At 34.9% G+C, this 14,797-nt stretch overlaps 1 protein-coding gene across 1 annotated transcript; it reads right to left on the minus strand.

Annotated features, from left to right (window-relative positions):
• Window positions 1-11,701: 11,701 nt before the first annotated feature.
• LOC149085133 (zinc transporter ZIP3-like) lies at window positions 11,702-13,020 on the minus strand. The gene has a single exon (XM_089233888.1). The coding sequence runs from the start codon at window positions 12,800-12,802 to the stop codon at window positions 11,702-11,704; it is 1,101 nt and encodes a 366-aa protein (XP_089090014.1). The 5' UTR covers window positions 12,803-13,020.
• Window positions 13,021-14,797: the final 1,777 nt, after the last annotated feature.

Genomic DNA, 14,797 nt, shown 5'->3' on the forward strand with positions numbered 1-14,797 from the left:
CTAAAAATGCAATTGTAATGCTTCCTCTTTTTTATCATCAAAAAGGTTCTTGAACGTGCAAAAGGGTAAATATCTAACAAATAGCTCCAAAAATATTTTACATTAATTTTTGAAAACATTGATTGGCTGATATATAAAAATATTCATTAAGTGAAGATGGAAGTGTTTTTGTATGTGGACAACAAAATACATGAGGTTCTCCAAGAATTAATTCAGTCAAAAACAATATAATACAAAATATAAATCTATATATACACGGACATATGTATGGAAAAAATCGCTACTCTGGAGTGAAAAAATTGTGCAATCCATTTATAATAGCGCACATGCTTTTGAATTACCATATCTAGCTTAGGATTTTATTTAGCAAACTTTTATATAGTTCATAAAATGTACAAGAAATTATGTCCTATAATGAATGCACACAGTATGGAACTTTATTCATTTGAACATCATTGATGGACATTAGTGTGATAGAAAATTTTTCTGAAAAACAAAGGCCATTGTGATAGATTTTGTAGATACTTGTATTTTTCAGGTACATAATTAATTTACAAAATATTTCTGGTATTTATATTCCAGGAGAAAAAAAATTTTAAGTTCTGTTAAATATACATAAAGTTTTTATAAAATGTTACTTGAAACTTTAATTGCAATTAAGCCCGTTTGTAAATTAATTTGCTGATTTATAAATGAATAATCGCCATAATAAATGGATTTGTAGAAGTAAAAATAACTGAAGTTTTTCTCAATTTATGGGAACCATAACATACGGAAGATATACTGGTGGAAGCATAGTCACATGAATGAGATTCTATGCCTTTTCTTTAGAGAGCCTCTCCATGCAACTAGTTATTGAAATGTTTTGTTTATTATGGTTTTCTAATTTTTGAAAAACCTTCAAAGAAATTATAGAATACTGTGCTTAATATTCATCCATAACGACATGACAGGCAGAAATGTATTCATATCTGACACTTTTCTTACAGTTTCACTTGAATTAAAGACCCAAGAAAAATATATCGCCTTCTATTATATATAACGTGTCAATTACATACTTTTAGTGTATGACAACTAGTGGTGGAAAACTGGTTTTCATTTATATATTATCATTGTATTAAATGGTATAATTGCTAATATCAAAAAAGGTATGTGACAGTTTTTTCAAGAACATGCTTTTCTGACATTTATCAACAATTAACATTTATTGTGTATTGCAAATGTAAATTTTCAACTTATGATAATTTTAACACTTGTGCAATTTGCTGACTGACATATATATAAGCAGTATAGATAACTGGATGTAAAATGAACAATTTCATTATTATGATTATAAATATTGACTCCCACAAACACTGATACAATGAAACAAATTATATAAACATTCCAAAGTAAACAGAATAGAGTCAAACAGCGTTATAGCACAGGGCTTGACAAATCAAAAAATAAAATAAAAATCGGGCTCCAGAAGAATGTCTTAGGAGAACCAATTATATTTTCTCTTTATTCTCAACATCAAGTCAATGATCACAACTTTTCGGAAAAAAATTGATCAGAAATATGTTCTGCATTGAGAACATTGGCCAGTAAAAAATTTAAATGGTTCAAAAAAACATTCATTTTTTGACAGCAAACATACTGATGGATATCAAAATTCAGCAGCTAAAAATTCAATCTGAAACACATGCCACAAAGGATTATCTAATTCACAAGAAAGGATTTTAAACACTGATTTTCGCATACAGTTGAGTTTTCAAAATATTGGCCTTGGAACGTTTTTTCCCCGAAATAAACAGCTTAAATATTTTTTTCTAGACTTTTCTGAGACTTGACCTAAATTTAGAAAATTTTGTGTTTTTTCCTCAGACTGAAATTTAACAATCACAAACAATTTCAGGCGCCAATTTCAATTTTCTAGCCGACGTGGTGTCTGAGATTTGTCAAGCCCTGTTCTAGCATAATTCTATATTCATTTTTTAAGAATTTATAAATATCTGATTTTTTTACATTAAATAATACCGAAATTCATGAGGCTTTCACATGGTGTATTAACCTTAAAACTGTGTGATATATTTTTTAACTTTCCTAAAGAAAGTTTTTTTATTGAGAATAAACAAATATATAAATAACCACACAGAAGGAAATTCCAATTTAAAAATTGTTTTTACAGATTGTACATAAAGCAGTCATTTCATACTTTCATCAAAATTATTTCCATGCACAGGCTGTCCCAAATTGTTTGCACAGCAGATATCTCTGAAACTGTTGACTTTGGAGAAACATACTTCCAATTTCAAGAAGTTTTCAAATGATGTGCAGTTACTTGAAATCTCAAAATTTGTTTCAGGGGTCGTATACATAGAAGAAATAAGAAATTAACTTTTTATATAGTCCCAGTGTGATAAAAATTCCAATAATTAAAATGTAGATCCTGTTCTGGAAAGTCATTAGCAAAAAAATTAATATTTTAAATACAACAATTATAGAAATATTAAATATACAGGGTGCATATAAAGCAAATGAGGTATGGCATTTTACTGACAAACCATTGATCTTAGAGGTATACTTCTAGTAAGAAAAAGTTTCAACATAATGTGTAGTACTCAAATATGTCATTTATGTTTCAAGGAGTTATGTATGGTTATTAAATAAAAGAATTAACTTTTTATACAGTCCCTGTGTGTCCCAAAACCCAATTAGAAAGTTGTTGCTCTGTCTCTCCTGATGACAACAAAACAATTCCATGTTTTTAAGTGCAATATTCACTGAGATATTCAAATTCCAAAGATGAAAGAAATTTAAGAAAAAACATTTCTAAATATATACACTCATGTCCATAAATTAAGGATAATGCCAGCTCCGGCAAATAAAGGTTCAGAAACAAAATAAACGTTACTTATTCATAAAGCCCATTCATTAAACAGAAGATAAAGAACAAAAACGATGGTGTATGTATGATACCATTCATAAAATCTACGATTTTTGCTCCCTGGAGCAATTGTAAAAAATTATCTCCTTTACAAAAACTTACTATTACATGGTTGGTATGATGGTTAATACATTGTATGTCTCCCATGCGATGAAATACAGTCCGTACAACGCCTAGGCATGCTGAGTATCAAATTATCTATCTGATCTAGGGGAAGATCACTCAACTCAGCAAGTAATGCTCTCCGAAATTCTGGTACACATGTAGAAGGTGGTTGGTTGACGGGCTGCAACTCGTCAGCCAAGCATTTCCTACACATGCTCTATCGGATTCAAGTCAGGTGAGAATGCTGGCCATTCCATACGGGTTATATCCTCAGATTCAAGGCATTCGTTTACGATGTTTGCTCGGTGAGGACGGGCGTTGTCATCCATAAACACAAATTCTGCGCCCATGGCACCCCTAAATAAACGTACATATTGTTCCAGAATGATGTCCTGATAAATTTGGGCTTTCATGGTTCCGGTTTGAACATGCAGATCTGTTCTGGAACCCAGTATAATTCCACCCCAAACGAGCAATGCTGCACTGCCCTAACGGTGTCGTTCAATGATGTTGTCTTGGTGGTAACGAGTACCTGGCGTTCTCCATATGAAAGTCTGACGTGAATCAGACTGCAAGCTAAACCTGGACTCGTCGGAAAACAGCACACAAGCCCACTGTGACGATGTCCACATTGCATGTTCTCTACTCCAGGCTAATCGCTGCCGACAGTGAGTTGCCGTGAGCAGAACACATCTGACAGGCCTGCAAGCATATAGACCAATATCTCCCGAACGTCTGTACACAGTTTGCCTTGAAACTGCGGTACCCATGGCTGCAGATAGCTGACGAGACAGGTCGGATGCTGTGCTCCGTCTGCTTCTTTTGGCAGTTACTGCCAAATACCGGTCTTCATTCGGCGTTGTAACTAGGGGGCGACCTGTACTGTAACGTCTAATGACATTTCCGTTATCTTGGAATCATTGCCAAAGCCTAGAGATGACACTTTGGGCAATTCCAAGTTCCTCGGATACTTCCATCTGAGTAAGCCCACATTCCAGGCGGCCGATAATTCTACCACGTAAAAAATCATCCACATGCGTCCTCTGTGTCATAACTATTCGCTTATGGCACTGAGCGCCTTACAGAACTATTGTGAACAATTTCACTTCTTTGCCTTCATTCCTTATATACCCCTCTTACACTCTCGTCATTGTGACGTACTATCGGCATCATCTGGTGGCTTCCTGAAATTCGCATATCATTCTTGCAGATGTGTGTGATAATTCCACAGCTGGAATTTTTACTTTAGATTTCGATTTACATGTGATTCTGAATTATCCTTCATTTATGGACATAAGTGTATATAGAAAAACCACTTTACCCACATTTAACGCTGTTTTTTTTCCAAATTTCCTCCGTTTTTCGAATTTGAATATCTCAGTGAATATTGCACTTAGAAACATAGGATTTTTTTTTGTTGGCATCAGGAGAGACGGCAACTACTTTTTAATTGGGTTTTGTGGTACACGGGCTGTATAAAAAGTTAATTTTTTATTTTAATAACCATACACAACCCCTTGAAACATAAATGACTTATTTGAGTACTACACATTATTTTGAAACTTTTTCTTACTGGAAGTATATCTCTAAGATCAAGGATTTAAGTAAAATGTCATACCCCTTGTTTGCTATGCACCGTGTATAAAATCACTGTTATACCAACTTATCACTATTGGCAAATTTTCATTACCTCATGAGTTGCTATTTTTTTGGACTAGACAACCATTTTATTAACAATAAATAACAATTACAGAATTTTTACACCTTTTAATTACATTTAAATTTCACAATTTGTGAACCAAACCCTCAATCACTGGAAATAAATGCCAAAAACTTTTAGTGAAATGTAAATGCAGTTCTGAATTTGAATAATGTACAAAAAATTGTATATTTTTAAAGTCAATATTAATGGAGATAGTTGACTTCAAAGTTTATTTTTATATTTTTTTAAGTATATAACTCGATAGGAAAATTAAGACATTTTGAGTTACCACACATAATTTGAAAACTGTTTGGAATGGAAAGTATGTTTCTAAAGTCAATGGGTACAGAGATATTCACCGTGCAAACAATTTGGGACAGCTTGTATATTTCACACATACATTTATAGAATTTTTTAAATTTTATGCATAAATTTAAGAAAAGTTATCTTGCATTGAAAGGAAGTTCTACTTTTGACTTTTTGATAGGAACTATTAGTTTTTTTAAGAGGCTGCCAATCATTGTACTGGTTCGAACATGATAGGAATGGAAAACACACTTTTCATTTCAATAAAATTATTTGGCTGAACATAAAAGTCACATTTGATATTTTCTGATGATTCAAGAGTATTAGAAGTTGTTACACTAACATGAAACAAGAACACAAATATTATCATACTCTCAAACAATGTGTTCAATCTCTTTTTTTTTTTTTTTTCCATTGAAAGAAATATTCCTAAAATGCTTTGGAATGCATTACTTGACAATGAAAAATATAACTCAATAGCATTACAGAGCAGGCTAGTAATAACACGTTCATTGTTGTAAACTTTCAGAAAATATCAATTCGCAATAGGTAAATGCACAATAGTCTTTAACACATAACATTCCTCTTTAAAAGACTTTACCATAGACAACTTTAAAACACATATGTGCTAAAAAAAGTAAATTTCAACAAATGTATAATCAAGTTTTTTTTCTCTTAAACTGTCAAAAAATGTGGCAAAAAAATCACACTGATACTTATTATATTAATATAAGATACAATCAAATTTTTATAGTCCCAATTATGCATACATAATTATACCTGCATAGTGTCCCACAATCAACTGACGGTTTTCAAAATGGGATAGCAAGAAAACGGTGACAGAAATTGAAGTCATTCTTGCGGAATATACACTGGTAAAATAAATTAAGAGAATTTGCATATTTTACCGAATTTCATGAAAGGAACTGAACTGAATGTAAAACCACTGCTTCTAGACAAAAATGCAAATCTTGTACGTCAAATACGTAAGCGTACACGTATGTGTAGGTGGAGCCAGTAGAGAAACAGGCTTTATACGCGCGCATAAGTTAAGACGCATTTCGTTCGCTAGCACACCTCGGCGAATTTCTTGGTGTTATTTTGCAGCAATCGGTTAATTTCAAATTGTAACAGTAAAAATGAGTAACCACCAATGTTTAGATGATGGAATGAGGTGGCAAATTGTGGGGAGGCTAGAAGCAGGCCAATCCCAAGTCCAGATTTGCAGAGAGTTCAATTTAACGGCCAGCGTCGTGTGTAACTTATGGAACAGTTCCAGGGTACCAGATCCATCGAGAGAAAGCCTGGGCAAGATCGCCCAAGAGCCACGACGGCCAGATAAGATCGCCATTTGTCGATTATAGTGAGGCATAACAAGAGTGCTACAGCTTCTCGTGACTTGTATGCAGCCACAGGAACCCGTGTATCAAGGGTGACTGTTTCCAAAAGACTTCATGAGAGAGGGTTGTTTGCAAAAAGACCTGCTTTTTGCGTCCGGCTCACTTCTACGGACAGAAGAATCCGTTTATCATGGTGCAGAAAGCATAGAGATTGGAGTATGGATCAATGGGCGACCGTTCTCTTCACGGGATGAGTCCCGTTTCAGCCTAAGCACAGATTCTCGCCGTACGTTCATATGGAGAGAACCAGGGACCCGCTACCTACCTACAATGTCCACGAAATCGACCATTATGGCGGAGGAGGTTTAATGGTGTGGGCAGGCATCATGTTGGATGGCCGCACACCTCTCCATGTCTTTGAAAGAGGCACTGTGACTGGTGTGAGGTATAGGGATGAGGTCTTGGAGCCCTATGTTCGCCTTTTCAGGGGTGCAGTTGGCCCTAACGCGAGGCCACATAGAGCTCTTCTACTCGACTATTTTCTAGAGAGTGAGGATATTCGCCGGATGGATTGGCCAGCCAGATTTCCAGACCTTAATCCTATAGAGCATGTCTGGGACGCTCTGGGGAGGGCAATTGCAACTCGCAACCCCCCTCAGGGAACCATCCAGGGAATGAAAACAGCGTTGCTGAACAAGTGGGACCAATTGCCACAGGAAATGATAAACTGCCTTATTTCAAGTATGAAATCACACTGCGAGACCTGTATATCTGTAAAAGGGGATCATACCCCCTATTAACCCATTTTTTTGTTTATTCTGCAACCGCTATTTCATACCTTCCGACTCCAACGAGTGTTATGCACGATCATGCGCGTGCATTACAATTATTGAATGGTTATTTGTTTTGTATTGTATCAATGTATGTACATATCAAATTTCATTAAAATCGGTACAGTAGTTCTAGAGATAATCGACCAAGTCTGCAAATTCTCTGCACATTTACACTGGTGTAAGAAATTAAAAGTCAAGAATTTTAGATACATCACTCATGTTGCAAGGGGATGTATAGTTATTAAAATAAAAAAATAAATGTTTTATATGGACACCCTGTTCCCAAAAACTCAATTAGAAAGTTGTTGCCTTGTTTCTTCTGATGCCAACAAAAAAATCCCACATTTTTAAGTGCAATATTTGCAGAGATATCTAAATTCAACAATTGGAGAAAAGTTGGAAAAGAAGTGTTGGCCGTTATTTTTTGTGTTCTTTCCCAACTGTTCTCGATTTTTGAACTCAATGCAGCAAATATTGCACTAAGAAACATGGAAATTTTTCTTGTTGGTATCAGGAAAGACAGGGCAACAACTTTCTAATTGGGTGTTTTAGGACAGAGTATCCAGAGCAGCATTTATGGCTTTGCCGCCTGTGGGCTACACAAATTTTTTCGCCCTCCTCCCATTCTAGTCTAATTTCCTTGACTACACTTTTCTATAATTTGCCACCCTGTGCTATAATTTGCTTGGCCTTCCCCCCCCCCCATTTCTGCAAGTACATCTGTGTCTCTAAGGCACTCCTATGCTTAAGCACTCTCTAAGTCCCTCTTTAATCATTCAGATGCTTGCACACTGTTTTGGTGACTCACATACTTGCACAAGTATAAGTTGCTCTTATAATTATTTACACATACAGTAGAATCTTGATTATCTGAACACATCGGGACTGAAGGGTGTTCGGAAAAGTGAAAAACCATGATAAGAATTCTTTTGTTCATTTGATCATTTTTGTCACACCACGGCCATTTTCTGCACACGAGGGCTAATTAGACCGGGACCTACAATTTATTGCCGATTCCGAACGGCAGGCTTGTTTTTCATACTCATCAAGAGGTTGGTGCGCTAACCCCTTGATGGGGGACTCCCTGCGGTAGCAACTTTTTGCTGCGGTCAAGTCGCCGTTTTTTGTTGTACCCCTGTGTCAGGAAAGTTTCCTGACAAGGACGAACAGGGTATCGAACTCGCGACACCTCTAAACATCCTTTGGTACTTTAGGCGAGCATCTTACCGACTGGGCTACCGTGCCCAGAATTCTTTTGTTGTAAAGAAGACGGACTCCTCCCTCTCATTAAGGCACACCTATAGGATTAAGATGAATTCGTCAGATGAAATAAAAAGATGGCAGGTAAATCTGCTCCCATTCAGGTGTTTTTTTGTTGTTTTTTTTTGGTTGTCAATCGTTTATAACTACATAAACCGTATCTGGATCCGCCCCTGCTTACATCTATATATCATGGGTATATTATGTACAATTGTTTGGAAGTGGATTATTGTGCAATAGAAGGAAGTTATTGAGTTGGGAGATAAGAGGATTCAAGTTCAGAGAAAATACTAACTGTTGAGCATCATTGACTAGAAAATTGAAAATGAGAGGATGAAAATGTGTTAGGTTGACCGAGTTGTTTGGAAAATTGCTGTTCGGATAAACGAGGTTCTACTATAGTTTTTTTCTTTATGGTCATTCACATACTTGCACGCCCTCTACATGCTCTAAGTCATTCATTTGCTCACTCACTGATCTTGTCCATTACTATCTTGGTACAGGCAGCTTTATTTAGGGTTTACCACATTTCTCCCATTCTAATAATTTTCTCACTCACTCCTCAAATTTGCCGCCCCTCTGAACTTGCTACCCTGGGCTATAGCTCACCAAGCCCCCCGTAAATATATCACTAAGGGTATCCATATAAAAAGTTTTTTTTACTTTAATAACTACACAACCCCTTGCAACATGAATGGCGTAGATGAAATTGTTGACTTTGCGCATTTATATTCTGCCAGAATGACTTCAATATCTGCCACCATTTTCTTGCTATCCCATTTTGGAAATCGTCAGTCGATTGTGCGGCACTCTGTAGGTAATATATAATAACAAAAAATGAAGGGAGAAGGGGTATATATGCACACTATAATAACAATAATAACAAAAAATATTTAAAATTTTCTCTCTAACACATAAAGAATCTTGTAAATAATGATTTATATTGCTTTCATTATCTAAAAATGACTAGAATGTCAAAAAAATGAAAATGTTAATATATGCTTAAAAATCTTCTTGAATCTCTAATAAAATGAAACACTGATAACAAAATTTATAATATTTAATATAATTTATTACAGTCAGGGTTGGCAGATTTTTGACACAAGGCAGTTTTTGACAGTTTAAACTGTCATGTCAAAAACCCTCCATCAAAAACTGTCAAAAACCTCAAATATTGCTTTTCAATATAAAAATTCCCATTGGAAATGCACACGTTAATTGCATGTAATGTTTAAAGTGACTATGTTATACAAAAAATAAATATTTAATTATGAATCTAAAATAATTTTCTACTCTCTACAGAATTATTTTAGACAAAATATATATATATGGTTTTTTTTCTTATAAAATATACAATTTGAATAAAGCATAGCATAAACACTGAAGGGAAAACTATGGAATGATTGATTCAAGATTGACATTCTCTGATTCAAGATGATTCTTGACGTTCCAAAATTTCTATGTGCATTGATATATAAACCATCTGCTGTACTCTTTTTACAACAGATAAGTGTTTAAAAAAGTTTATTACATCATATACGTAATGTTTATTTCTGTTATTATTAAATTATCTAGGTAATCACTGAGAAATATTTTTATTGTGCATAACATTGAAATATATCTAGCGATCAAAATACTAAATTGTAAAACTAAAATGTCATTTAATTTGGCGATGTTAGCTTGTACATGAAGCTTAAGAAACTTCTGTAACTTAGTCAAACTTATTTATTCTTGCTTCTGCACTATGATATGGTATATTTACTAGCATTTATAATGCAATGGTTTTCCAATTGAAGCTGTATTTGATTTTAAATGTGCAAAACAAATGCTTTGGGTATCAAATCCTGTCAGCTCTGCTTTGCTTGAAAATACTCTTTAAAACTCTGTGAATTTATACACCCTGAACTCTGAGAAATTTTTAGATGAAAATAAATGAGTTTAATTAGTGTATTAACAGATTCTGAGAGAATTTTTACATGGAATAAAGTTTTGAGAAGATCAGAAAATTTAAAATATCAAAATAGATTCTCAGTAATTATAATTCCAAATATAAAACCCTTTAATCTACATAAAAGTGTTATTTATTCAGCATATCTATTAGGTTAAAAAACTATTTGATAACATTGACAATAAGTTTTTACTGTTTTAATACCGATTTATAGTTTCTGAAGCCTAAAACCCAACTCTGTGATGCCCCTATCATACATATTTTGAATAAGCAGCTCTATTCTGCTTAGCAAATAGAACACGGGTAATCAGTAGCTTAGATAAAATGAACCACAAAACTATATTTTATATGCTGTAGACGCTTATGTTGAAAATTTCAAAATTGCAAATTATAATATTTTGTTTTAATTATTGTAATAAATTAGTGTTTAAAATAAAATATTGTAATATACAAAAAAGTAAGTTTTTCATCATGTTATATACCTATTGTGTTCAAAACATTATCAAAAAGCATTCATTTAGGTTTTTGACGGTTTTTGACATAAAAAACCCAACCCCGATTACAGTGAATCCCACTCAAATACACTGTTGTCATGACTGTGGAATATCATATGTATTAAGTGAGATAACTTCTTAAACTTGAAATATTTCGACATGAGAAAAAAATGTGGACTCTAGAAAAAAGGCTTCTTGAACAGAAAAATGGTTTGAGCAGGGACTTCTATAAAACAAGATCCACTGTAATATATAATTGTGAGTTTAATTCTATAGCCTGCAGTAGTTATTTTGAAGCCTTGAGAATTCTAAGTTAGATATTAAAACTACCTAACATTCAGATGGCCTGAGTGAAAAAAAAACCCAAGTGCATCTGTATGGACATAGTTGAAGATGCATATCAGTGAAAGTGTGGACGAAGCCCAAATTAGAATGGACTGTTAAAAATGGCAATAGATATTTTCCCTATCAGGAAACAAGAAAATATTAATTATTACTTCTACAAAACTGTCATTCTCATTGGAACTCTTACTCTACATTTTTGCTAGTACTGCCTCTCACTTCCTTATTAAATGACAATACAATGTGAAAAAAAAAAAACCAACTTGATATGATCATAGCTACAGTGCAAATTCAATAAAATTCACCAAAATCTATAGAAGAGAAAAATACAATGAGCTAAGGTCTCTAAAAACACATCAAATGCATGAAAGATTAAATTCCTATTCCACTAGTTTCATCAAACACAAAACAATGGTATTTCAACTTAATCAAGTGGAAGACTCTAGTTCTCTCTGATAAAGTATGTAATAAGAGCTATAACAATAAAACCAAAAGCCACAAAAAATACTTTCAACATTCTGTCGTGACGATTTGAAAACTCTGATGGAAAAAAATCTTGAAAAACGACATGTAGAAAAACCCCGGCAGCCAAAGCTTGCAACACAGCTGAAGCAAGTTCTGCAGAAGCACTGGGAGCTTTTTGAAATACTGCACCAATAGCAAGTCCCATGGGTATAGTAGAAAAAAAAACCCCACCAAACTTCAAATACGTGCAAAATGAATATCGTAGCTTTATTGCATTGACTCCCAAAGCAACTGACACTAAACATTGATGAAGAATAATAGCAAGGAAAAGATGAATTGCTTTATGAACATCAGCTTGCAAGCCAAGTGTGAGACCCTCAAAAACAGAGTGTAAACCACTAGCAAATGCCAGGATATAGAAAAGAAACCCACTTTCCCTGCGAGCCAAAAGTGACAATCGTTTTCCATCATCATCAATACAAGAGGATGTATCCTTGCTGCCAATATTTACATCACCATCTTCAGAAAAGCTCAAATGATTACTTCTACTGATTGTGCCACTTATATCTCCAAGAAGCAGTTCAGCATGATCCACTATCATGGTTCTCGATGGATCCTCCAAAAGCTCTTGCATCTCGCATTCCTCTAAAAGTCCTTGCACTTGCTCTGCATCCTCATGGGTCCTCTTAGCTTCTTTCTGTTCTCGCCATGACATCAAAAGTTGCTCTAAAAATAAAGTAATCAAAAATCCTGAGACTACAATGCACTCGGATAATGGAAAATTGGCTTCATACTGATAAATTTTTAAAACACTCCCAAACTTTTCACCAGAGTAAGGCAAAAGTGCGAGAAAGCATATGGCAAGAAAAACACCAGCTGCACCACAATTGCACCAACTTATGCAGCGTGATCCCCAGTTTTTAGTTTGAAGAGCACGTTCTGGTGAAGTTATTGATAACGTTCGTGATCCCCAGTACTTGGCAAATAAAACGGGAGCCAAATAGCAGGACAGTGTTAGAAAATAGACAGTAACAGCAAATGCGATACGTAGTATACGTAATAAAAATTTCTCCTCCATTCAAAGTGATTTTACTTGTACAAGTTCAGATAAAGTTGAAGCCGAAACTCAAACCTTTTTCTTGTACACATATATTCTCTTTCTTGAACACTTTCATCTCTCTCTCTCTCTCTAGCTTGAAAAGTCTTCACACCAATTATTTCATTTCCATGGGATTGTTTCTACTTCTTTGATCAATAGATAATAGATTAAGTTCAATTTCTTTTCATTCATGGCAATTTTCATGATAGTAAACAGAAACCATTTTTTGTGTTACCATCTAGAAATTTCATATGTATAGTTGAATACAAAAACCTTAAACAGGTGTCCGTTATCAAGTCTTTGACCATATTTCCTCAAGAAAAATACGGAAATTGGAATTCTAAATACGGGACAATACGGAAGATTGATAATTCTTGCCAAAGATGATCCCGAAAGTAAACAAAGTTGTTAGCTATTACTAAAATAACTGAAAATCGCCGGTGGCAGGAAATTAAGCACCGTCAGGGCAGCAAATAAATATTTTGTCACCCGGGGCAAGCCGGCATTTTGGCGCCCCTTGTAATGTAGAAGAAGCAGTTAAAGGGTGAATTCGGCTCCCCCTTCTGGTTCAGCGCCCGGGGAACTAGACCCGCCTGCTCCCCCCAGTTGCGGCTGCGAGCGTCTGAAGAGCATCATGGGCCCCCGGACCAAGTGATTTTTCTGAGGACTTACTTTATATTTCTTCTCAATGCTGCGCACCCGGTCGGAAGAGAGCGTGAATGGGCTTTCTCTCTCTACTTATATTTCTTCACGATGGGCTCTACCAGGACAATTCTAGAAAATTTCAACCGGTTCTCGTTTTTGGGAAGCCCCCTCGTCTTCTCTTGAGGGCCCCGGGCCGTGCCCGAGTGGACCCATGTATTAAGACGGCACTGAGCACCACCGCAAACAGTTGATTAAAATGAAATCTACGAAATAAAACGTTTAAAAAACATGACAAATATGTCAGCTAAACATTTTAATCTATATTCATCTTATTATAATAGTAATATCATCGAAGAGTCATCTTAATTATAGCCGTAACCATCAGGATATATGTTGGGAAGATAATTTCAATTCTTGACTTCAATAAAGAATAAAAATTCAAATTGGCTTAGTAAAAATACGTGAAAAAAGGGACATTTTCACAAAAAAAAAAACTCGACCAAAATTATGCGAAAATACGGGAATGTCCCGGGAAATATGGAATGTATGGTCATTCTGATAAGTTAAGGAGCGTATACACTAACGTTCACAACACTAGGTTCACAAATTCAAATCGCTATGTTGACTATATGACCCGTGTTTTACGGGATGTCCTGACATATTTATTGACAGAGCTTATGTGAATTTTTATTCTTCATGAAAATCAAATGCAAGTTATTTTTATAACTTATTAGCAAAAATACCCGGCGCTGCCCGGGTTTTCTTCAAGAGAGGATTGAAAAAGTGACAAACCAGTATAAGTAGGCTGACCATATTTTTTTGAGAAAAATACGGGAAATTGAGCTACGAAATACGGGAAAATACGGAGTATCGCCAGTTATCGCCAGAAATGATGCCAAAAAGTAAGCAAAGTCGTTAACTCATGCTAAAATAAGATAAGTCGCCAATAATCGCGGGAAATAAGCGTCACTTCAAATTTCAGAGAATTAAAAAGAAAAGGAAAACAACAAATGTTTGAGATGAATATTCTTGTTTGTGTAGTCGTAATTATCGTAATGGAATTTCTGAGTTAAAAAGATAATTTTAATTGTTGATTTGAAAAAAAATATATATACTAACTGTAATACCAGGCGTTGCCCGGGTTTTCTTCAATGAGGCTTTTTGGATCATGCGATCGACTGGAGTATGCTGTAAGGTTTTGGAGACCATACCTACAGAGGGACATAAACTTGGTTGAAGGGGTGCAGAGAAGAGCTACGCGCGTCCTTATTGGCACACGGGGCTTGAGTTATGAAGAGAGACTTCATTTTTTGAATATGTTTACATTGG

Source organism: Pholcus phalangioides, unplaced genomic scaffold (assembly GCF_987345545.1).
Source record: "Pholcus phalangioides strain wild (caught in Gottingen) unplaced genomic scaffold, Ppha-v1.0 ptg000007l_1, whole genome shotgun sequence".
In the NCBI taxonomy this organism is placed as follows: Eukaryota; Metazoa; Arthropoda; class Arachnida; order Araneae; family Pholcidae; genus Pholcus; species Pholcus phalangioides.